This window comes from Triplophysa dalaica, chromosome 3, assembly GCF_015846415.1.
Source record: "Triplophysa dalaica isolate WHDGS20190420 chromosome 3, ASM1584641v1, whole genome shotgun sequence".
NCBI lineage: Eukaryota > Metazoa > Chordata > Actinopteri > Cypriniformes > Nemacheilidae > Triplophysa > Triplophysa dalaica.
In genome coordinates, this window is record NC_079544.1 from 11173786 (window position 1) to 11200089 (window position 26304).

Genomic DNA, 26304 nt, shown 5'->3' on the forward strand with positions numbered 1-26304 from the left:
CAGGAGGGGGTCGAGATGGTGTGATTTGGGATTGCTGGAGCTTGTGAACCCGGTCTGTGTAGGGAGAACCTACTGTAACAGCATTTGAGTGGGTTTCAGTGGAGAAGATTCTGGAGGGGAAGAAAATGATGCATTGATGACCAAAATCTTGTTTTGCAAGAAAGTGGCAAAGTCATCAGGAGTGAGAGAGTCAAAAGTGAGATGGAAGGTTAAGTAGTGAGAAGATGGAGAAGTTTTTTTATGCAGTCTGAAGCAACAACGACAAGCCTTACTTCACAGAAGCTTTTCTTGGCCTGTGTGATTTTAAAGAGAAGGGTAGGAGGAGGAAAAAGTAAGAGGTTTTTAATATTATCAACTTTATTAAAAACAACATTATGCATCAGATATTGATTTATTCACGCAGTTTCATTTCGGTCTACATTTATTCATACAGTATACCTCTAAGCATCATTAACCTTATTAATGCACCTAAATGCCTCTTCAGATGCAGTTTCTGTGCCACCTTTGCTGTGTAAATAAGATTTCGTAAAGACTGAAGGTAGTGTTGTCAGTCAGGAACTTAGAAAGTTCAGTTCAGTGAGGTTGGTGGATAAGCGCAATGCTTCAGTGTGGACACAAACATTATAGTAAAGAGCAGTATAGAGCGAAGTGATGAACGCTTCTCTCCTCAAGTGACTTTTTAGGGAAATCAGTGTAATTGTATGCAGTGTATTGACACAAGCGGTGATGTGAGAGAGTGAAGTTAATCTGCTTTCCTGAAAAAGATTACCAAGTGTAGTGTATCCTGAGGGTGGAACAAGTCAATGTAAACTATTGGAAAACGGTCTCCTGTTTTGGTAGGCATCCAGAGAGAGAAGCTACACTTCCAATAGTGTTAGATTTAAAAAGATAAACAGTGAATCTAACTTTAAAGGATTCTTCCAGGCTCAATATAAGTTAAGCTTTATTGACAGCAGTTGAGGCAACGTTGAAAGACCACTGAAAATAATTTAGAGTGCTTTTGTTTGTACTTACGGAATGAAGTATTTGCGAGGCAGGCATTTAAAGGACCAATGTGTAATTTTTTGATCTATTGAGAGAAATGCAATAAACATAACTATGTGTTCAGAGGTGCATATAGACCTTACACAATGAAGCGTTATGTTCCCTTTCTGTCGGTCTCTCGACGTTGTATCGAGACGGAATGTGGTTTGAACTTGAGAACCTATCATGTCTGATTATACTTTTAAAAGTCCAATGAACTTTGTGAATGGCATGTCCTAACCCTATGCATACGGGTATAAAAGGAAGATGGCGTGTCCATTCATTTGCCTTTTATTATTCAGAACCAGCGAGGCATCACATGCTGAGCTTTATCTCTTTGATCTCTACTGGATTCTATGACGCAGAGCAGCGGACTTTTCCTCTCGTGTGCATCTTCCCCTGGGCGTTTCGGTAGCAGACCTGGGTATCTATTAGAGCAAATTTCCTAAAAGAGCAGAATTTTCTACCTGTTGCCAGCCATGTCTCGCTGCTGTATTCTTTGATACTGCCATCTTGACCTGACTGGCATGATACCTGCATCACATGCTTGGGCCGCCAGAAGTAGCGTTCGTTGATACAGCAGTTCCACACTGCTAAAATGTCGATCGAGGTGTTGCAGTCATGGTTGGCTGCGTTCTTTCAGGACACAGCCACAACATCGTCTGCTTTCCTAGCTGCGGTGGCTGTCAAGCCGTCTACAGCGCCGATGGTGATTTGGGGACTCCCATGGTCGTTAACCGGACTGTCCGTCCCCCGATACGCTCACCAAACCTGTCTCTGATGGGTGGCAGTCGACCAAACCTTAGCGGATTCACGCAAGAGCATGATGAGGGTTCCATCACAGCATCGGACGGCAACCTGCTGGCATCAGACGCTGAAGATTCCCTGGAGCTCCTGGCTTTGGCCTTTCAAGCCGAGGACGAGGCTGATGCGAAGATGTTAGCCATGCTTGCCCAGGGTGCCACGATCATTGGGTTTCAGTCAGTGTCTGAATTGTGTCAAAGCTCTTGGGGGGTCCCCTAACCAGCCTTTAAAAAAATGCTATCAATCCTACGGTTATTTTTCTATTTTGCATTTTACGTTTTTTATCAACAACAACACATTTCTTGCTGAGATTTCTCTTTTTCCAAAATCTCTTAAATTTATTGATAACAAGGCAGTCGAGGCCTAATGGTTAGAGAGTTGGACTCCTGACCAGAAGGTTGCCGGTTCGATTCTCAGGGCGGGCGGGTAACGACTGAGGTGCCCTTGAGCAAGGCACCTTACCCCTACTTGCTCCCCGGGCGCTGCAGTGATAGCTGCCCACTGCTCCGGGTGTGTGTGTTCACCACTTGCTGTGCGTGTGTTCAATACTCTCTGGATGGGTTAAAAGCAGAGGTCACATTTCAGTCCATCAGGGAACAGAGGTTACAGATGTAACCATGTTTCTATTACCTAAGAATAAGCTATTTCTATCTACACACAGCTCGGGTACCCTGAAATATAGCTGTGTGTCTAAATTATTTTTGCCGACAAATGCTGTCAAAAGAGATTAAAAGGGAGTTCACCCGAAGATAAAATTTTTGTTTTCATTTACTAACCCTCAACTGGTTCCAAGTCTGTATAAATGTCTTTGTTCCGGTGAACAAAGAGAAAGATATTTGTCAGATACTTGTAACCAAACTTGGCAACCATTGACTACCATAGAAGAAAAAATGACAATGGTAGTCAAAGGTGCGCCAGAACTGTTTGGTTACAAGCATTTTTCTAAATAACTTTCTCTGTGTTCATTAGAACAAAAACATTTACACAGATTTGGAATAACTTGAGGGTGAGTAAATGATGACAGAATCTCATTTTTGAGTGAACTGTTCCTTAAAAGGGGTCACATGACATGGCTAAAACGAATATTATCGTTTGTTTTAGATGTTATGCACTGTTTATACATGATTTAAGGTTAAAAAACGCTGTATTTTCCTCATACCGAGCATGTTTGTTTCTCCTCTTTGCCCCACCTCTCTGAAATGTGCAGATTTTTTACAAAGCTCATCGCTCTGAGAAGCGAGGTGCGCCAGTACGTAGTGATTGGTTGAATACTGCAAGCGTGTTATGGAAATGTAACGCTTCTTACCCAGGGGCGGACTGACCATTAGGACATTCAGTCAAAGTCCACTGCCGCGACCAGGGGTGGACTTATTATAAACATGAATGCACGCAATGCGCACGTTACATACAACGTGTGGGGTGTGATTACACAAGCGGTTTCAGGCAGGTCTGAGTGAGCATTCACTTTTAGAATTTAATTTGAGCAATTTTACATGTCTTATACATGCACAGCCAACTTATAACACACCAAAAGCACAGAAAAATCTGTCTTAGCGCAATATGACCCCTTTAAGCTATACTCTATGTGTGTATCACTCACTGTCTGTAATTTTTTCATTCCTTTTTTCTTTCTCTTCATCATACTTTGCCATGTTAACAATTAACATCAAGAGCATTTTCTTTAATGTCTTTCTAAGATGGAAGTAGCCAGAGAAGAAAGGTGCGAGTTCCTGCCCTTTCTGAACCCCTCTGAGGTTATCATAAAAGATGGACACGTGGTGGGCCTGCGGCTCTGCCGCACTGAGCAGCAGGATGACGGCACCTGGATTGTCGATGAGGAGCAGATCGTCCACCTTAAAGCTGACTTCATCATCAGTGCCTTCGGCTCGATGCTTCAGGATCCTGCAGGTGAGGTCACAGTTTAGCCTGAGAGTTTACAGAAGATAAAACAGCACTAGCTGGCTTTAACAAGCTTAAATTTGTGTGGGCTCATCAATATTTCAAGTCGTTTTTAAAGCTGAAAATGTTAGAGTCTAAACAATAGTTTAATTTCCCATGATGTTCAAACTGTATTTGTTTACCAGGCAGTGTCTGGAGATACCCACCGGAATGTTTACAATACATATATTTATTTTAATCCAACTGCTGTGCATAATATTGTTGCACACTGGACCAGCCAACAAACCGCCTCTTATGTTTATTTTCCTTTGCTGTAGTTAAAAGAGGCACATTGAATATGTGAGAGCATGTGATGGTGAACCTGTGTTCGTGTGAAAGGTTTCCCCAGCCGGTCATCACAGAAAACAGACTGTTCCCTTGTCAATAAGCATTTGGCCTCGCCCCACTTATCTTTCCTTCACAGATTTTAGTAACCGGAGTGTGATAACCATCATTCTGGGGAAAAGGGAAGAGATGATAAGACCCTCAAAAACTAGAACCTTGTTTCATTATGGGAATCCTTTATCAGTCCACCATCACAAATGCAACCTTATTTCACCAGATTACGTCAAAATTTCAGCAACACATATGTTTTGATCACACATACTGATGGTTTTGACTGTGTGTTTTTGTATTTCAGTCCCAGGTTTTGTGTTTTAGCAGCTTTTATTCTAATGTAGCTCATGTATGCTAGTGTTGTCTCCAACTGGATCGTGTAAACTGAAAGTCTGCAAGTTGCCCCAGTTTGCACTTTTTAGCCTAAATTTTAACATCGAATTTTAGTTTATTTTTTGGAAAATGTAATGCATCATATAGCATTAAAACGTTAAATAAAACAACAATTTAACCATTTAAAATATAAAGAGTTTAATGTGATTTACAAAATGGAAATCATAAATTTACTTATTTAAATATAAAGCCCTGAAATACAATATAAAAAAAAATATATATATATATATTTGGCTGTATTTTCATAATTTTTCAGCATTTATGCTCGAATTAATTTCAAATAATTTAAAGTGCTTGGGAGAAATATTTACGGAGACGGGATATCAAAATATATTTTTTCATAGTTCAATTTAAAAATTATTATTAAAAGAAAAAAATGACTAATCTCGTATTTGTATTTTTTAATAAAAGTTATATATACGGTATGTTTTAGTATATCCAACTAGTAGCCCTCCAGATTTTAATCTTCTCATTTACAAAAAGGTTGAAGGACCCCTGTTCTCAACTGTATTTCCAGATTTTCTGGTCTCGGATTTTGGATCACATCCATCCATCCACAAAAACACACATATTTATATATTTTTGTGTTTGTCTGTTTGTCGGCACATATTTATCCAGCAGTTCCTCACCTAACGTTTTTTTTTTGCTCTTCTTTACTTGCAGTTTATTTGTCCCAGTGTTGTTGCCTTAAACACTTTAATGTCTCTGAGCGGAGAGTCGTTTCATCACTGCTCAGAAATAGCAAGCTTATAAATGCCTCTCACTCCCTGCACCTTGCCCAAGATATGAATTACTTATCCACTCCAATGGTCAGCGAAGCCGACAGAAGAGAGCCGCGTCACAGCGTAGAGAATAGAAAAGCTGAGATAGCCAGAAATTTTCCTCCTGCAATCTTGGGTGGGCAGGCTGAGCCGTGATCAGATCACGGATGGGCAGCTGATTGGCCACTTTTACCACTTTGCGGACCCTTCGCCGGACCCCTTGAAGCATGACGTTAACCAATCTGTGCTCAGTTCCCTGGGTCTGAGCAAACCATATGGTCTGCATGGTTTTGCACTTGATGGGTCATAAATGACTAGCCAAGTAGTCATCATTAGTAGACAAACATTTTGAAAGGCATCTTTTTTCGAATTCAATTCGATGTCACATCCCTTAAATGATTCAAGCAATGATTCTTTTGCCTCTATGTAATGCTTTGCATTCATCCACCTAAAGTGACTTTATCTCCTCTAAGCATTTCTTCCCGCCAGTGTCTTCCTCACTGTATTTCACCCACCAGTATGCGCTCCATCTTCTAATGGAGCTCAGCAATGAGCAGTTGTATGAGAAGTTACTCTGGAGAGTGCTACTGGATTGAGAGAAGAGGCCATTTCATTTAAGGAGAAGATCTCAGGAGTCTGTTAGATTTGTCACACTCCGCAGCCCGCACATGTGCATGAGAGAGAGAGAGTGTGTGATGGGGAGGTTGGTGGTGGGGGGACAAACTGTGGTGTGGGGATGTTTTTTTTCTGAAAGTGATGAAGCCGGCAGTCTTCATGATCAGTGGAGCGTCAGGCGAGGAGAGCTGACGGAGAGACAAGGGGATTCATGCTGGTAAAAATCAAAAAGGGAAAATATACTCGACAAAAACAGGCACGGAGAAAGCATCAACAGGACAGTCAGGGTTACATATTTTGCTTTTATCATGCAGGCGTCTGCACAGACTGTTATGTCTTCATTTTCAGCCGAAATAATATCCAGCAATCATACCATTGAAGGGTCCATTCTGTCATCATTTATTCACCATCTAGTTGTTCCAAATCTGTATAAACGTCTTTGTTCGGATGAACACAGAGAAAGATATTTGAAAGGATGCTTGTAACCAAGCAGGTCTTTGCGACCATTGACTACCATAGTAGGAGATAATACAATTGTAGTCAAGAATTGTTTGCTTTCCTACATTCTTTAAAATACTTTCTTTTGTGTTTAACAGAACAAAGGAATTTAAAGTTAGTCAATGATGGCCAATAATTGTTTAGTTACAAGCATTTTTCCAAATATCTTTCTCTGTGTCAAGACATTTATGCAGATTTAGAAAATAACAATACTTAATGGTGAGTAAATAAAGTGAACTATCCCACTAAGTGATGTATTTCCGTTATGATAATGAAAAGGTTTCTTATCTAGTCTTCACACCTACACTAATTGCTCTGTTCTATTCGACGTTGTGTACTTTCACAGTGAAAAAGGCCTTGGAACCAGTCAAGCTGAATGGATGGGGTACACCTGAGGTGAACAACGAAACCATGCAGACCAGCGAACCTTGGGTGTTTGCCGGCGGAGACATCGCCGGCTTGGCCAACACGACCGTGGAGTCTGTCAATGATGGCAAACAAACTTCCTGGCACATCCACAAGTACATCCAGGTGGGCACTCCACTCAATAAGCCAATCCATCTCATTCTGAATTTGGACTTCTTACACGACATACTTAGTGTTTGGCCACAGTTGTGTGTAGCTGTGAGAGCATGCTTCACATTACGTGTCAGTGCCAGCAATTTTCAGCATTAGCGTAGCACTCAAAGTTTTACGCTAACAGTTTTTATAGCGAGGGCATTGTTCCACGGGGACTTTTTTCTCAGGGTGACATCTTGAGTGCTTTTTGGCTGAGGCACTCATGCACAAGTTTCATCTTTCGTTTTCCAAGTTAAAGACTTATTTTCTGTGATTTTCTAGTAGAGATTAAGGAGCGGCATGTAGAAAAGGTTCATGTGGAGGTTAATCGCTAATGTAACTGTGGCGAGAGGAAGTCACGCTGAAGTGTTTGTTCAACGAATCCATTTCCCCCCCAAACCATTCTGTAATTTTGGACTACAGAGAAAGAGCTGGTCAAATATTTGCTAATGGGTTCAGCGGTTCAAGATCACGTAAAACACTGTGAGATTCGGTCGCATTTTGTTGTGGGTGTTTCAGATCTATAGGGTTGTGTGTGGATTTTAAAAAGTAAGAGATATATGTAGTGCTATTCACAATGGTACACAACAGGGGGGTAAGCTATGTATAATTGTAGCAATGTTTTAATGTGTGTAAAATAATTGAATAATATATTATGAATTAAGCCTTGACGCTTCAAATCCTTTAGAAACAAAACAAAAGCAAACTAAAAAACTAAACCATTCAAGCTCTAGTTCCCAAAAGCATGGGAAAATGATCTATGAAAACAACTGAAAACATAACTATTATTTGTAGGTATTTCATACCTTTCAGAAGATAAATTGACCCCAAACATAACAGGGGGGTTAAAGCAGCTTTACAAAAAATCGTGTTGTAGTGTCTTACAGTAATTGTCCAAAAGTCTCTGTTGAACAGTTCAGTAGAAACTTCCTCAAAAGTTGTACCTTCAGGCCCCCAGTGAGCAAGCCAAGGCTGACTCCATAAGATGTTAGTGAAGAAAAAAACTTGGGAGAAACCAGGCTCCGCAGGGATGAATGAGAAAGTGCAGTCGAGTCCTTTGTTCTATACTCCCCATAGACATGAATAAACCCTATTTACACTTCTATAATGAAAGGCAGTAAAGTACTGTCAATATCAAAATGACTGAAGTAATACCTTTAGATTACGTTACACAGTTATCACAAATTGCACCGCATTGTTAACTATCTACATGCCTCAGTATGTTTACAGGACCATGATAAGGGGATCTTTAAAGAGACAGTAGACATTAAAATGAAAATTCTGCCGCCATTTACTTTCATCAAGTTGTTTCAAATCTGTGTAAATGTCTTTGTTCTGATGAACACAGAGAAAGATATTTGGAAGATGTTAGTCAAAGTGTCCCAGAACTGTTTGCTTTCCTACATTCTTCAAACTATCTTCTTCTGTCTTCAACAGAACGTAGACATTTATAAAGCAATTATTTCTACTATGATAGTCAACGGTGCCCAAGAACTGTTTGGTTACAAACATTATTACAAATTTATTTCTCTGTGTTCATCAGAACAAATACATTTATACATATTTGGAACAACTTGAGAGTGAGTTAATGAACTGCAATATTAATTCACTCAAACCATTGAAAAACTCTTAGCTTTCTACATGACAAGCAAAAATAAGTGTGTATATTTGTGTTTCTCCACAGTCCCTCCATGGTAACACAGTAAGCACCACTCCGAAACTTCCCCTGTTCCTCTGTGCTATCGATACAGTAGACATCAGCGTTGAGATGTGTGGGATAAGGTTCCCCAACCCGTTTGGACTCGCCAGTGCTCCACCCACAACCAGCGCTGCCATGATCCGCAGAGCCTTCGAGCAGGGCTGGGGCTTCGCCCTCACCAAGACCTTTGGCCTGGACAAGGTATATTTACAGATCACACGTGCAGGAACGTCAATATACAGCACGACATTACACACGTGTAGTAGAAATTGGATAGCGTGTTTGTGTGGGAAGCACACAGTGCATGTGATTCCCGGATCACAAAGTATCCGCAGAGCACATTCTTTTGTACAGCATTTTAGAAACTGAAACCTTGGCAAAAATCCCTGAAAGGTCATAAGCATATGAAAGCTTCAGTACTAACAATAATGTAAGCCTTTCTAGCTTGTGAAGCACACACGCTTATACACACATATGCACACTAGCACCAGCCATAATGAGCTACATTCTGGTGGCTTAAAAAAAACGCCGGGAAACCAACAACCTTCCCATTAGGCATCCATGCATCTGCCTTGTTAGCGATGTAACATTTGTTCTTGACAGGAGGTAAAAAAAACAGAACAGGCATGAGTTGTTTATTGAACTCCAGCGCAAAATCTTTTTGTTTTAATTTACTTTCTAATTCAAGTGATGGGAAAATTAATCGGTAACATCTGTTTGTTCTGGGCTTACTGGCAGTTCTTGATTAGTGGAGCTAGAAATGGAAAAAGAAGAAAAAGAGAAAGGAGAAGAGAGACAGAGCACAGGGTTTGAGTCGGATCAGGCATCGCCATGGAAACACTAAGATGCATCTGTACAACTCTTCGATCAGAGCGTCAATTTCACAAGGAATTTCATAAAGCAAATGACAACGTTTAAGGAACTTCAAAGAAAAAATAGAGAAAGGACGAAGAAAGAATGACTTTTAAGTGAACTAGTCTCTCTTAAATATAGTATTCAAGCCGTCCCAGGAAAATTGTCATCTAGTGCCAGTAATTTCTCAGCAGGATGCTGGGAGCAGTGTCAAAAAATTAACTTTTATTAAGTTAATTTTGGAGTGTCAGGGGGACTCTTTTTCTTCATATTTTCCTTCATATATTTATTTAATTTGCCCTTCGCGGCATTCACAGGTTTTGGTAAAAAGCCTGATCTTGCATGAATAAATTGTTGACAGAGATTGTTTAGCTTTCTCAAGTTAAAGAGTTGTTGAGGATTTTTTTCTTTGGCTATTTAGAGCATATTTCAGTCTTTCAAAACCCACAAAATGAAGTTTTATTTTAGCTACACATTCAACAGTATTCACATTAGAGATTTACAAATATTGCATTAAAGGAATAGTTCAGCAAGAAATTAAAATTCTGCCATTCTTCATTAACTTGCTGTTAGGGCGGCTAAAAAGTCCTTCTAGGACTAAAAAGTGGCCCTGGACTTCTTCACCAGGAGAACCTCGCAACATAAAACCCGGCTTATTGATGCACAAACCATTCTATAACACCACAATATAGAAACAAATGTTTCTAAGGACCTTTTTCAGACACGTTGCAAAGCCAATAAAACAACAAACATTAAACAGTAAAGGCCAGTGTAGTCTTAGGAACAAATAGACATCAGAATTACATAAAATCTTGCCTAAACATTTCAGTGTAACTGAACTATTTGTAAATAACACTTTACTAACCGTGACATGTTACACACCTAAAACAAAATGATTCAAGTTGTTTTAAGTCTGAGGGTGAGGATTTATGAATAATGAATATATACTAAAATGCTGTTTTAAACCTATTGTTTTACATTAAATATGTCTAAAAAAAGGTGAACATTTAGGAGTATAAACAGAGAAGAAAGGAGAGAAAACATTCACTCTTTTGGCTTAATAACTTTGTTGCTTCAATAAGCTTTATAAAACTATACATTCAATAAAGATTTTACCAAAAATAGTGATTTCATTACCTGTGATAATAGTCTATTAGTCTGCAGTCTGTTGAATTCTTCAATGTTAATTAAATTCACCATATACACGCAGTCTCATCTTATGCCTTTATTGCTAACAGTATCGATTATGTTTAAGTCGAATGCATGTTACACATCTTACATTGTGTGACAAACCTCCCAAGTTTTCATTTAAAACAGCAGAATTCACAAAAGAGTTATGTAGTTTGCAACTCCAAAAATCTTACCTTCTATCATCTTTATCGTTAAACAGTTGGCTTTGTTTTGTTTACCTTTCCACACATCACTGCTACGCAGTCATCATTAAATCTATTCGTGCTGGGTTTCGGTTAGCGCCCCCTTGCCGAAGTTCTGTCTTCTTCAATTTAATTGGCTGAAACGTATGTCTTCTTCAGTTTGATTGGTTTAAATTATGCTTGGCCTCTTTAATTTGATTGGCTAGAAACCTGTAAACTCTGTTTGATTGGTCAACTTTTTGACATTGATGAGCGCTATTACTGCTGCTAGGCTAGAGCACAGAAATCACAACTATAACAAGTGGGCAAAAGAAAATAATATTATTATTTCTTAATGTCTTAAAAGTGGGCGAGTCCACATTGAGCAGCGGCCCACTGGGAAAACTCCCGGGAACTCCAGTTGGCCAGTCCGCAACTGCTCGCCGCCTTGTCATTTCAAACCTGTATGACTTTCTTTTATCTGCAGAACCGACACCCATTCAGTTGCATTAGTTTTGTGTCCAAACAATAGAAGTGCATGGCTGCCAAAGCTGTTCGGTTACCAACTTTCTTCAAAATATCTTCTTTGTTTTGCAGAAGAAAGTCATACAGGGAGAGTAAATGAAGACAAAATTTTCATTTCTGGGGGAACTATCACTTTGACGGTGGAGTGGTTCATTTGGAAAGGTGCTAACTTTAGCCTGCTAGCACTGAAATTATAATCCCGGCGTCTATGCGATTCGCAGTCCAAAGACATGCCTCCTCCAAATATATGAAAGCGCACAGACTAGAAAATAAATCTTATATCCACAGTTTAAGATTTACAAAGTAAATACTGTACATTAAATTATTCTCGAAGCATGTACACACCTGTCCAAAAGAAAGAGATCAACCATGGTTTCGTCTTTAAGACCCTTTGCCTGCCGGAGCTGTCTCCATCGTGTAAAAGCTGAACCGATGTTAATCTGAGTTCTTCCTGTTGCATGATGCAGACCATTTTCATGATCCAGTCTTTTTTTATCAGCCCTTCTCCTACATTGACACAGCGGACGCGAGCGTGCTGATGATGTCTGCGTGAACAGGGTGTTCAGTGGTAGGCAAAATACATTGGCTGAATATGTACACATTACCAGTCACAGCGTTCGGCCAGAAAGTTTTCGATAGGGCAAACGTTTTTTTTCATCCTACGCCTTTCAGTGACAACATCTAATTATAAAAGTATTATTTGACAACTATACTTCTTGATTGCTATCAGGATGTAAAGAGATTTCCAACCAGCATGACAATAAATGTTTCTGCACAGGATCACCTATTCTGCCTTTAACTAATTTGACAGTGAAAGTATATTATATCAATATTAATTATATAGTGCTTTTTATAGGGGAAGAAGGGGAAATCACAAAAAAGGGTATAATACAATACAATACAGCGCATGGTATTATTGAAAGACCATTCTAATAAAGCATTGTTAATTGAATTTTTAAATATAAAAATATATAACTGTAAAAAATAACAAATAGGGCAATTCAATAAAAGGGCTATATTGCCCTAATATTTAATGCTGCAATTTTTTGCAATCTGAAAAGTTTTGCAATCTGACCAGGTCTCATTCACGTGACATTACCTCTAACTCACCTCCCTGCACACTTCAGCCGTGTCAACAGCGAGTCTCAGCACAGAGTTAATAATTCTCAGTATCTTGCACTACTGCAGAGAGATGAGGCCATATTTCAATAAATAGAGCTCATATTGCTCTCCCCGTGCTGGAATGATGCACCGCCACCTCTCTCTCTCTCCCGTTCTGTCTCTCAGGCAGGATGAAGCAAACCCCTTAGTGTCAACATGTTCTCTGTGGCTCCATGCAGGGCTATCATTAGAACATAGGGGACGTATTTTTAATATCCTGTTCTCCAGCGCTGAGCCGCGCTAAGATGGGGCCTCCGACGAGGCCGCGCGGCATCAATAGCGTTCAGAAAGCCCTGCGATTGTGGCGCTGGATATGAAATAGTCGCTGGTAGATATGTGCGCGGAATTACTAATTTATCCAGCATTAATGGCTGCGCCGAGCAAGCAGGCAGCACTTTCAGAAATTATAATTAATGAGATGCATTGCATATGTAAATGTTTTATTTTCCCCTTCTGTCTCAAAACGCGTGTCCCCTGGGAATTGGCACTACATTGAATTGGAACGAGGCCCCCGTTAGCACAGGCTGTTTTTTTTAATGGCACTTCTCTCTTGTTCCGCATAAACGAAGATCTTAGAATCTGGTGATCCTCAGATTCCTACACGCACCATTGAACTGTTAAAAGGTTTACATGTCAAACAGCGAGGGGTATACAATTTATTGTAGGATCTGTCTGAAACAATGAAGATGCAGCTTATACAATTCACTCCACCTGTAGAGCTGATGGATTCTGGGATTTCCGATGGATAAAAACCGTCGTGCCCAATTAGCCTTTAAAGACATATCCATCTGAGAGACTTCGCACAACGTTGCCGATATGTAGGTAGGCAGTCGGGAAGTGGAACGTCTGTCTGTCAGAGAGCCGGAGGGCTGAGGGGCCATCGCTCAGTCAGAGCTGCGCTAATTGTACATGAGAATGACTGATGGCTGCTATTGTTCTTTTATGCGAGGTTGATTGCCTATTACTCGTGTTCTTGAGCTCACACGAGCACAACCTAGGCCGTCGGATCAGCTGGTCGGAGACGATGTTAATGCCAGCTGATTTCTGATGGAGTTCATTATGCCCCTGCAGAGTCATGATGAATTTTAAAGTTCAGAGAAAGGAGGTGATGCAGATTTCCATGCGAGGAAAATACATTTTCTTCGCGCTGACACATTCATCATAACATTGTCTGGGCGGCTCCTGACAAAGCTCCCCAGCTATCCCCACTTTCTCCTCCACTGATTTAGCCAGTCGGTTATGGATCTGGAGTGGTGCACGGAGACAGAACTCACTCGCTTCCTGCATGAGAAATAAGCCCATCCCCTGCTGTTTAAAACATATTCAATCCTTGCCACAGCTCAGACAGGAGCTTATCACACCTAAGCTTTAAAACACACCACTCCAGGCTATGAGACTTAATATCTGCACTACAAAACTGGGATGGCGGAGTAGATAAGATCCACATCTCCTAATTGGCCTGTAATTTCTAGCGCTTTATCCAATTAAGTAAGCTTTAATAAGAGCGGGTGTGGGCGTACCGTGTCCTTCCTTGTTTGTACACGGGGGCTGTTTAAGTTCGAGTGACGGATTTGTTTCTGATTGACAAATATTTTCGTGCAAGGTCTCATAAAACGTGTCATTCAATACGAGAAGCGCTCGTCTGACAAGCTTCTAATTTAAACGACTGTTTCAAGGTTGAATGTAAATTTGTAGTTTGATTTGAAATGAAGTTTTTCATATAAAATACGCCTTCATATCTATATACTGCAATTGAATCCCTGCACTTAGATTTAAAGTAATAGAAAATGGAAATTCTTTAATTCATTAACTCATCTTTATGCTAATATAAAACATGAATTACTTTCTTTCTTCTGCAGGACAAAAAATAAGATATTTTGAGGAATGTTGGTAACCAAAAAACAATGGACAAATTTTTTAAAATATCATCTTATCTGATCCACAGAACAAAAAGTAATATACGGGCTTTGAACCGCATGAGGGTGAATTTTTATTTTTGGGGGAACTATCCTTATAAGTGCTTTCGTGTGTTTTTTACGTTTTTGTAATCTTATCTACTCCCATGGCCGTGTATAGAATAGTGAGAGCGTGTATACTGGGATAAAGGTGGGAAAGACTGTAGGGGGTCAATAGGGTCCAGCAGGTTCCAGCGTAACTAAAACAATAAATCTCTCATCAAAATACCACTTTGTGTAGTTTTTTTGGAGGATCTATTGACAGAAATGCAATATAATATACATAACTATGTCTTCAGAGGTGAATAAAGACCTTACATAATAAAGCGTTATGTTTTTGTTATCTTTGAATGATCTATTTATATCTACATAGTACGTAGCCCCGTGGGTCCCCTTACATGGAATTGGCCATGTTGTTTCTACAGAAGCTATAATAGAGGTCTGCACAGGCTTTAAACGAAAGCCCGAACCTTGCCCGTCCCCGAGATTGTTTAACCGGACCCGATCCGGGCCAACCATTACAGTTACATTATAAGCCCAAGTCTGAAATGCGTTTATCAGCAAGCTTTGTTGAAATATGCTGCATTTATGATTGCGTGCGATGATTAAACAAATAGCTACATGTAAGCACACAAGCTGCATGTTTTGTCAAGGCACAGGGTCCCCCTCAGCAGGGAACACACAAAAAAAATATAGCACAGTCTTACATATAATGAAACTTTGCTGTGGATGAACAGGTGTAAAAGACTTTTTGAGCCCTCTGGAACTTCAAACAACTGTTGATGGTTTAAGCGGCGTCTTCCTCTGATTTAATGTTCTTCTTGCTGCTGCTGCTACTTGCAGAGATGCTGAGGATACTATGGGCCAGTCTGGATAGTAATGACAAGACCATAATTCTTCCAGACTGCAGCTTTCCCTGCATCATTTGGAACTGTAATACGTTTTCCATTGCTAATATTTTACTTTATTGCACTCATCTTTCCATCACCTGCTGTGTTGTGACAACAATGACAAGAGCGGGAGGTGGTAGCACATGGGCAGAACAGTTTATGCGATAAACTGTTTTGTGTGTGTGTTTTCTCTCGTGTTTTTTGTGGTCACAACGCAACAAACACGAATGGCACGCAAACTTGTTTGTAATAGCCTATTTTTCTTGTTATAAACCCGAACCCGACTCGAACTGCCCTAAACGAACAAGTGTTTCATAAATACGTTATCTCCTTCGGCAAAGAAGTGAAAACATGATGACGTCTTTGTCTGTGTGGAGTAAATAGGTTTGGGTGGTGTGAGCTGTTAGTTGTAATTCGCAACCTCACCACTAATCTTTCTCAGTTCTTATCCGAGAGGTCAAGATTTTGTTCCACCAAATCTTTGTTAAAGTTGGCTTCGTGGTATGGTTAGGTAGCATTTCTGTACCCGCTCTCTAGCTAAGACCCTAAGAAAACAGGCAGCCCACTCAGTCACGCCCATTTGGGCCAGCCAGTGCAGGCAGGAAATCAATGGTGGCTGGGGACAGACGGCTGCCGTCCTGCAATTAATGCCAATTTGTTATGTGCACGTAACTCTGCAGGGAGACACGGTGTGGGCGGAACTTTCCCAAACTGATTCGGATACCTTGAGTACATGGCTCTAGAGAGAGAGAAGTAGATAAAGAGAGGGAGAGAGAGGGTGTCTTCTCTCAGGGGGGAATTTGGAGGGCTATACATTCGTAGATGTTTCTATGAATATGAATGATTCAGATGAATTATTCACGTCTTAGCATGTTTATTCACTCTGCCGTTATTAACGTGTATTGTACTATGCTGTGAGCAGTGGAGTAGTCGGGCCATACGCACGGATGCTTACTTTCTCCAAAGCGCTGTTTGCGCATTACGACTTCTAAAGATCTATATTAGCGTATACCAACTTGTTCTACTGCTTAAAGTCTTCAAGCTGCTTTTGTGGTTGCTTTCCCTTAAACTGTATGTCGTTTCGTTCATACAATTGGTGCATTTCTTTAGATAAAACACAGTATTTCTTGCGGCCCTGCTTCCGTCAACCACGTCGAGCGCATCATCTTCAGTATTGGCAATGCGCCAGCGAGGAGCTCGTCCTGTCAGTGACTGAAAGAGTCCAGCTGAAGCTGTCAGGTAATATTGATAAAACTGCTCACTTTTAGTCAAAGCTGGTTTAAACCGGCAGTGGCTACTCTCATCTGTTCCGGGCCTCCGGCTCGAGAGAGATTGACACTGAATTCATGGGTTCTCTTACGTTGCTTTTTCGATTGGGATATTGCAGTGCATCAAAAATCTTTGAAATCTGTCACAACTTTTAATACTAGCTTTCTTTAAATGACACGCGATTAAATGAAACCAGGCACTTCCATAGCCCTAATTTTTTTTAATCGCACAAGTCAGAATCCTTACATTTTCTCTGTATCGTCATTCCCTTTAGAGTCGTTTTAAACCTTCTCGTTATATTTATTCTACATTAAAATAATGTAGCCTGTTTTTGACCACAACATTTACTTCATACATTAATATCTTCCCCTTAAATGATTACCAAGTATTGACACAGAAGTGACAGTGATGACAAAGTTACATCTGTATTCTGTAAAATCTTGCATATGTTTTTTTACGTAATCTTGGATATGTAATGTATTAAAAAGATATGATGCTTTGTAAAAGTATTGTATTGTGGTCTACAGTACTGGCATTGTTTCTTCCAACCTTTTTCCACCAATTTTTTTTCATCCAATTCTATAACTTTATATTCAAAGCATAAGTGAATAATTATGCATAAATATTTAATTGAAATAATCGTCATATGTTACTAGAAAAATAAACACACTGACCCCCTTCTTTTGGCCATTTGAGGTCGAGGTTACAGTCGTATAGTATAGTACACCACATATTTTGTTAGGAGTACACCACCAGCTGTGAGGGTTTCTTTGTGTGGGCTTATAGATCTGGGTAAATATCTTTCTTTTACTGTAAAATGAGGGTGATGGAAATATGAATCCACAAATCAAAATGATGTTGTTATTTAATTATCTGTATGTTTTTCTAAACCCAAATGACAAAATGCTTCTATCCATAGAAAACAAATCAAGATTTAAAGACCACAATTCGTCTTTATTCAGTTACAATGGATGGGGATTGAAGTTTGAAAAACTACACAGTTTCTATTGTACATCAAACTATTGTAAAAATGATCTATACAACTGCAATATTCTGTCTTCAGAAAACACCAAACTAGTATAAAAATGCTCTATACACCCGCAAGATTCAGTCTTCTGAAAGCAATTGTTACTTAAAATGGTGGGCGTCTGAATTAATCTGGAAAGTGTGAAATTGATTGATTGATATGCAATCTGATTCTTGAGTTCAAACAATGTGATTCAAACAGTGATGCAGTTGTGACGACAGTATGTTGACGTTAATGAGTTTTGACGTGTTTTACATAGAGCTTTTGTGTCTTTTAAAACCTTGAACACTGAATTATAATTTGAAAGAAAGAAGCAAACAGCACACGCTACATTTGTGTTCCACAGAGAAAAAGAAAGACATGCATGTTTAGAAAAACAAGGGTGTGAAAATGGTGACCAAAGTATCAATTGAACTCTTCCTTTCCTGTAAACATTTTTGTGAACAGTGGCTTTATTTTTTATAGATTTAAGAAAAATAATACCTAATGAGAATAATTATACTGGATCCTTAACAAATACGGTTGCTGACACCTGTTGTGACATGGCTGACCCAATTATGGGTGAATCCATCTTGATCCCAAGCTTACAATTTTTTATAATGTCTGGTCACCTTTTTGTCTGTCCATATCTATAAACACAAAAGCCTGTAAAGAAATAGTCCTTCACACTAGGTTGTGATTTTTTCATGTAAAGAGAAACTTTTATGCCAAACAAAAGGCTTTAGTGAGGGGTGAATGCACCCAGAGGGTCTGTTGTTTCAAATCTCAGTGCATGTATATCAATAGGCGCTATTCTCTTCCATGTATTGCTGTTGTGTCCTTGAGTGTGGCTCTTAATTCATTATCGCCCTGGGCGTGCTGTAGTATAGCCAACCCTTGGCTCTGACTCTCTGCTAGAACAGCATTCCAAAGTGACTAGAGGTGCCAAGGCCTTCATTACAGGAAAGTAAAAGCTGGTAATAGCATTTGAACGGTTGAGATTGACTTTACTTGTTTTTATTAAATAATAACAAAATAAAAATTATTGTAAAGGGCTGAAGAAAAGTCATTTATTTATTAATCATGTCGTACAAAATTTGCATATGATTATTTCTTCTGTTGAACACAAAAATAAGGTAGTTTGAGAAATGTTCCAGTGGTTTGGTGTCCGTATAATGGAAGTCAATGGGGCCCGTGTTTTTTTGATTACCAAGGTTCTTCATAATATATTTTGTGTTCTACTGAAGAAAGTCATACAGGTTTGCAATGACATGAGGGTGTTAAATGTAAAAAGTTAACATTAAGTTTAAAATAAATTTTATCTGAACTTCTTGTTTCTTTTTTAAATGTCTTTTCTTAAGACAAAAGCAAGATACACATCCTACAGAAAAAGTTTTTCTAATATCATTAGCATACTTCGATGTTAATGCGTTTCTTTTCAACTATTAATATGACTCAAACCGTACATTAGGGTATTACTAGTCATTACCAAATAATGAGAGAACTTTTACGTGACTTGTGCGCTAGTTAGACTGCTACATGCTAACATCGCTAAGCAGGTTTGCCAAACGCAGGTGTCGTGTGTGGGAAGTTTGAGTTTCATGACAGGAGAGAAAGCTTTGTGGTGACTTTTTATAATCAGTGTACATTAAGTGTGGGAGTTTGAAACCAAACTTTTCATTTCTTACTTTGTTGCAAAGTTATTTTTATAAGACGTGAATCATGTTCAGTCACCTTTATGAGACCGCTAAATTAAGAGAGCTCCTTTCAGCTTCAGCACTTGATGCCCTGACATATTACTTTATGAAATAAGCACCACGATTTTGAACGTGAAATAAGAGATGGGAAAGGTTTGAATGCATGTTTAATTGTCAAAATAAATCAAAGGCACAAAACGAGCTTTGCTTTATTGCTAAATATGAGTAGTAGATGACCTTAATGAGGTCAGTTTTATAAGAGGCTACAAAAAAATCTCAATTGCTTTGCTCTGCTAAATTATTTCAACAGGCCTTGGAGAAATCCATGAGGCAAACAACATTCACCTTTTTGTTAGATGTTTTCTATGGCTGAGATCTTTACATACTGTATATATACATATATATATATATATATATATAGTTGTATACTCTTCATTTTGTCATTGCTTAACCCATTGAAATCTACTCTGAAACGTGCACAGGACTCAAGGATGAATGTGCATCTTTTCATTAGTGATCTGTGAAAAGCCATCTGTGACGCTCAGATACCAACTGCCTCCATTTCTACACGTTCACATTCATATTCAAGGCAGCTCGTGTGGTTCTCTGGTAGTATATGAATCATAATGAATCATAACCAGTGCAATGTTTTTTTCTGTGAGAAATGTATACGCACAGTTTATAATATAATGTGGCTTATTCTGAATGTACGATCAGAATCTGATTAAATTTGTGAATATGGAGAATATGAGAGTGGTTGTGTAATTTCCAAGTTTCTTTGAATGCAGAGACACGCAGTGGTCCTTTAAAAGTTACTCAGGGGCAGCACACAATCATTCTTGCATGTCAGTATCCTTGCCAAACGCTTCTGAGATACCCTTCATTTTAAAGAATGGAAAGCACAGACTCATGAGTTTATTAGAATCCGTGCAAATAAAAAAGACAAGTGGAAGCGGTCGGTATGATGTAAAGGTATCCATGAGTAAAGTGGCCATGGCGCCTTTGAAACGTTCACTGCCAAAATATACACATTGAACACACTTGTTCAAAAATAGTGGAATACATTTGAAAGAAAACAGAAAAGTTTTTTTTAGAAGTACTGGAACATCTAGACTGCCTAAATGGATTTCTGATTTCTGAAAGTCTGCACACAGAAAGGAAAAGAAGTGAAGTTTAATTTAAAAAAAGGTTTTGCCCGTCCCCATTATGGTCTGAAAACAGGAGTGTGGAGCTATCTATGCAAGTAGATGGAAAAGCAATTATCAGTGTCATTACCATCGAGGCCATTTACCTGTTTACCACGTCACATCCTGAAGTAAATAGGTTTGTTTTTGCACCATATCTAATCTGCAGTCAGCAGCCCTGCTCTCCAACATTGTACTTCCAGGAATTTGCTTACATAACCCCCAGCCAAGGATTGTGTAAGGTGTTATTGTTTTGCAATCTCCATTCAACTTGATCAGAGGCACATGCCAGCTTTAACTCAAGGACACAAGAAAATGTTCAGGCTGAGTGGAAAATGTCGCTGCAGGAGCGTTTCTCGGCTCTCTCTCACAGCTAAGTGTATGTCAACATAATGATGGGTATAGTCAGAGAGATTATTGTGGCCAAATGCTTTCCTGTATCAGCTTAAAAAACAGCCTTGGCGTTGTGTACTGTTGAAACAGCAGGGAGGCAAATATTTAACCAGAGATTTTCTTTAAAGAGAATGACAGTGATGAAGGGGTGTGGCTTGAGGGGGGGGGCGGGGTGATGGGCTCCTCTGTCTGTAATTACCCTAAATATGCCTCCAGGCCGGCCTATCAGAGAACCTCCTCAGACGTTCAAGCCATTTGATCTCTCCCTTATCGAAGAGTACGTTTTTCTTTTTAGGCTAAAAAAGAAGGATTACTGGGCTGCGCTGGCACGATAATCCCCTCAATTTGCGGAGAACCACACACGCAGATACTGTTTGCCACTGACCGCATCTATGACTACAGAAGTGTGTTAATTCAACCTAGGCTAATGTTTGACAGCTTAACACATGCTAATGGGCTGAGAGAAGCAGAGATTATTTACTTACCGCTAGATCCTTCACACGTATTACCTTTTAAAGCGTACTTGTAGGAGGATACACATGTACGTAGGTAGGCCTCTACCTGTATTTTTTTGGACACGTCTCAAAGACCTGTAGACAATGCCGTCTCTGACTTGTGTAAGAGTCATTGTGAAGTGATATGTACCACCATGCGGTTACATTGAAATGTCATGCTAGTGAATAAACTTTGAAAATGTAGACTTGGTCATGATTCCGGTTATTGTAAATAATCACATTATTGATGCACATGTAAATTCAGTCTTTCTTAAATGGTGTTGGTCCTGTTGGCGGGATGTTATCTGGCTGGTGGGATCAATAGAACATCATTGAATTCTACTGGAATAAGGACCAAAACACACATTACAGAAAGGAAATATGTAATGGTTTTAATGGTAAACAGCTAATGCTTCATAATGGTATTGTAATAAAAGCTGTTAAAAATTGTATTGAATCCATTAGAATTCCTTAGATAGTTTTTAGTTTTTAGCACATTTGGTTTTAATTCAATAAGTGAAGTAACCATGTTTTTCGGCAGATTTATTTGTTTTTGTACTGTAAGAACAAACAGTGTGTTTTCTTTCTCCCTCTGTTCGAAAAAAGAAAGCCCACAAAGGGAACTGGGTGTTCTCACTTAATCGTAATTGTTTAAAATGACGTGGCTCCTGTTTAACACATGCAAATGAATCCTAATAGCTCTTGCTAATGAGCCATGGTATTATCAAATAATTTATCATAGTTTTCTCTTAATTGTAAAAAAACAGTGAGAATTATTTGATTGATAGTTGTATCATGAAGATATAGAAAATATTTGGAGATCTTAAAATGTGAGAACATTTCTTTCGCAAGGTTTGATAAATATGCAGCCAATGAAAGTGGTCTGTTTTTTGTTAAAAGTGGGCTCTAGTTAAAAGTGACAAAGTTTCTTTCTACTGCAGGATTTGGTGACCAACGTGTCTCCTCGAATCGTGCGTGGGACCACCTCGGGTCACGTTTTCGGCCCCGGCCAGGGCTCTTTCCTCAACATTGAGCTCATTAGCGAGAAAACAGCCGCCTACTGGTGCAAGAGCGTTTCAGAACTCAAAGCTGACTTTCCAAAAAATGTAAGTTCACTTTCAGATAATCCTCCAACTTCTCTTGTCTCTCTTTCTCTTGTAGCTGCTTCTCATAATGTGATTCATTACTTTTGTTTCTCACCTTTTTTGCGGATGGGAAAGCCTGTCAGTGTTTTATCAACAGCCATAATTCTCTATAATAGAGGTGCCATCTTTTTCCCTCATTTTCTGTCCCTCAGTAATTCCAGTTGCTCTGTGCATGTAAACTGCTTTACGAGTAATTGCGTAATAGAATCTCTCCAATAGAAGATTTTCAGAGGTCTTCATTCTTTTCTGCGGCTTCCTTGCAGTCACTCCGCGGGCAGATGACAAAAGCTTTTTCTAGTGTTCTTTTCATCGCAATCAGCCATCTCCTTTCTATCTAATCACTTGCAATGAGACAGCCCGTTTGAGCACAAAATAACTTCCTCAAGTTTTGTTGACTGCCTGCTTCACTCAAGGGTGAGATTAATTTTGAATTACAGGTTGTAATTATGAAGCACAACGTCATCTTTCCCGCTAACCTCTTGAATCTCTTTGCACAGATGTGTGGCTGTCTGGATCCTTTTTTATTTGACTAGACTGGCCTTATCACATAATAAATAAATGTTTGACTTTTTCTAAATACATGTGCAAATATTACTGTTGTATTGCTTAAATTGTTTTCTTTGGTCTGAAAAAATACAGAGCGTCTTTTCTGTTATTCTCACTTTCTGGAAATAGAAACAATATTTTTATTAGAAATTTGGGAGATATATTGTTTGTGGTTCACATACATATAAATAGTAAATTCAGAAAAACAGAAGATCATTTTTAAATGGTCTTTCAATGTTTGCGTGGCTGCATATCATTGCTGTCCTTCCGAAGCCTTGGATGTCCAAATTTACTGTTTTACTGAGAACTTGCCTTAGTGCTGCTTTAGAATTTGGGCAAAATAGAGTAATTGTAACACCCCTTGAATCAGAAGCACACCCGTGACACCTTAAAATGCTGCTGTTTTTGGATTCAGTCCACTAGATTTTGGAAAAATCACCCCGTCTCTTTCTCCTCTGTGTCCAGTGGATAAATGTGATCTACATGCTGCATAGGTCAGTATAGACTCATTGAAAATGCTTATCGATTTTGGGCAGGTCACAGCAATCCAGAGCCGCCATTATCTCCATTTACTATTTACAATTCCATTTTCCTCCAGCGCTTCGCGTAAGCTTATCGTGCTCTGCGCGGGGCACCGCCTCCTGTGCTGAATACACTCCAGGGAACGCTGAAGTGTGTGTCGGGGCGAGCTCATCACACCGTGTCACTGCTTCGTGGTCAAGGGTGATGGGCACACAGTGCTGGATGAAATGAATACTCAGAGAAGCATAATGAATAACAAACCCATCGCAATGATGTCAAATTACACCAGCTCACACATTTCATCCCGACAGACACGTTTGTGAGCGCGGGGGGCTTGCGAGAGGTTAGCGGAATGCCTGAAATTGAAGAATAGACACGATGTGTGGAAAACGAAGATGCTACGTTCGCCACAACCCCTCCCTCGTCTCTTTTTTAATTTCCTTGTATCAGTGGATGATTGACAGTTTCTCTGGTGATGGGGGTCCCTAGAGGGGCAGTGTTGCCAGTGTTGGCGGACGGGCTCAGTTACCTCAGCACAGTGTTATTAAATCGATAACAGGGTGATTCCTATGCTTCTTAGAGACTTAGCCGCTCTCTTTTTTTCTTTCCTTCTCTCGCTCTTTCTCTTTTTTGTGATGGAGCGTTGCCCTCCGGGAACATTCAGCAAATGTATTTTATTTTCAAGCTTGAGGTTCTGCGTAAAGCGAGACAAGAAAAAAGAGGAGCCTTGATATTATATTATAGATATACATGTAAAAACGGACACCTTTTTTACGCCCTTTCTACTGACACTAGTAAAACCTTGACTGTGTGTTCGTGTGCCTTGGCAAATCAGTATGTGAGGTTTAGCGGAGCTCCCTGGGGTAAGAGGAGATGGGGGCTGGAGGGGTGCTACAGGTCTCCCAGACTCCTGCGAGCATCAGAATGGATGGACTCATAAACTTCAACACATGCTTTGCCCGCCAACCACCAAGCGTTCCTCTGCGCGCCATCCGCGCCGATTTGTTTCCCCTAAAACCGCTATGCGAGGGGAAGACACGCGGCATATATCTCCCCGCTTTATAGCGCGATTACAGTGTCTCCGCATACAGAGAGAGTAATACAGCTAAATCCTGCCCTGCCACAAAGGAGCTGAATAATGCCGTCAGCGTGATGTTTTTATTGTTTTAATAATACGTGCGTGCCACTGGGCGTCTACAAATGCACTGAATTATAAAGCAGCACAGTTTAAGGCGGGTAATAGCTTTTCCAGGGTCCCATTGAGTGCCGGGCTGTAAACAAATAAATAAATAAATACGGATTAAAAAGTGCCGGATTTTGTGCAAGCGCATCAGGTGAAATCACAATTCATCAGTCATTCTCTATCCCCCTGAGGTCTTGTTCTTTGTCCACCAATCTTACCTCTCTTTCTGTTTCTCTCTTTTCTTCTAGATCATCATTGCCAGTATTATGTGCGGTTACAACAAAGCTGATTGGACGGGGCTGGCAAAGATGGCTGAGGTAAGCCACGATTCACTCTATAGGTGTGTCAGCACTTTAACTTTGGTGGGTTTTAGAGGAATAATTCACTCCAAAATAGGACTTGTGTGATAAATAGCAAATTTTGATTTGAACGAATCTATATGCTGTTAGTTTTTAATGTGCAACACAAGAAGTTTTTATACACTTCCATATAACAACAGGTCATAATGACCATATCTTCAAATAAGAAACACGCAAAAGCGCCATAAAAGTTCAATAAAAATAAACACGTTTCTCAAAGCCATATGCAAGCCTTATTTTCAATATACTATCCAGTTTAAAATCAATAATCAATAATCATTAATCGTAACAAGTAAACGAAGAGGAATCTATAAAAAGTATTTAATGTTGTAAAGATTTTGTTCCTCAGGATATCTATTCATGTTTGAAAATCTGTTAATGTGAAGCTTTTTCCTGGCACATCGCAAGAAGAAGCATTTGTTTATCACACGTAGCATTTCTCAACACTGTGACAAACAGAGTCGCATCCATATTCATAGTGTAAAGCCTCATTGGTTCTGTGGAAAGACGCTTTTACATTAAATTTGCATTAGATACTGTATCATTGGATTTCAGCCTTTCGGGTGACAGAAACCAACTGTGCTCATAAACTGTGAATGAGAAGTCGTAAAAGTTTATAAAGTGTATGTTTGTCGTAGCAGTGAAACAAACAACCTTCTTCCTCATGACCACACTGCTTCGTTGCGCTTGTCTCAGTCTAGTAGCTAACATAGCTTCAACTTAAAGAGAAAAATGGCAAAACAATGTCATCATCTCCTGTGTGTGTGTGTATGGGGTGTATATTTAAATATGTGCGTATGTGTGTGCTTAAATATAACACATTTTTACATACATATATATATGTTTTTTTTAATTTAAATGTAATTTACATCATTTATAAACGAATTTGAATGAGTTTGGTTCCTAAATGAGATAACTCCGTTTTATTTAAGTGCATTCCAATAAATATCAATCAAACTGCAGTTGGTTGGTTTTGATTAAAGCCAGAATAACTTTAAAATACAGCTAACTAATACAATAAAACACAATAAAACATGATAACAATAAAAAACATGAAGAAAACAGAGTAAGCGCATTTTGGAACCAAACTCTTCAAATATTCATTAAATATATTTTGAAAAAATTCAGTACAAGTATGTTTTTGTA

At 39.3% G+C, this 26304-nt stretch overlaps 1 protein-coding gene across 1 annotated transcript in view; it reads left to right on the plus strand.

The window, feature by feature from the left end:
- Positions 1-26304, plus strand: part of dpydb (dihydropyrimidine dehydrogenase b) — a 120436-nt gene that overhangs the window by 46063 nt on the left and 48069 nt on the right. The window contains exons 11-15 of the mRNA XM_056743741.1: positions 3525-3735; positions 6715-6899; positions 8611-8826; positions 22345-22509; positions 25048-25116. Coding sequence (XP_056599719.1) covers positions 3525-3735; positions 6715-6899; positions 8611-8826; positions 22345-22509; positions 25048-25116 — 846 coding nt within the window. The remainder of the gene's footprint in view (positions 1-3524; positions 3736-6714; positions 6900-8610; positions 8827-22344; positions 22510-25047; positions 25117-26304) is intronic.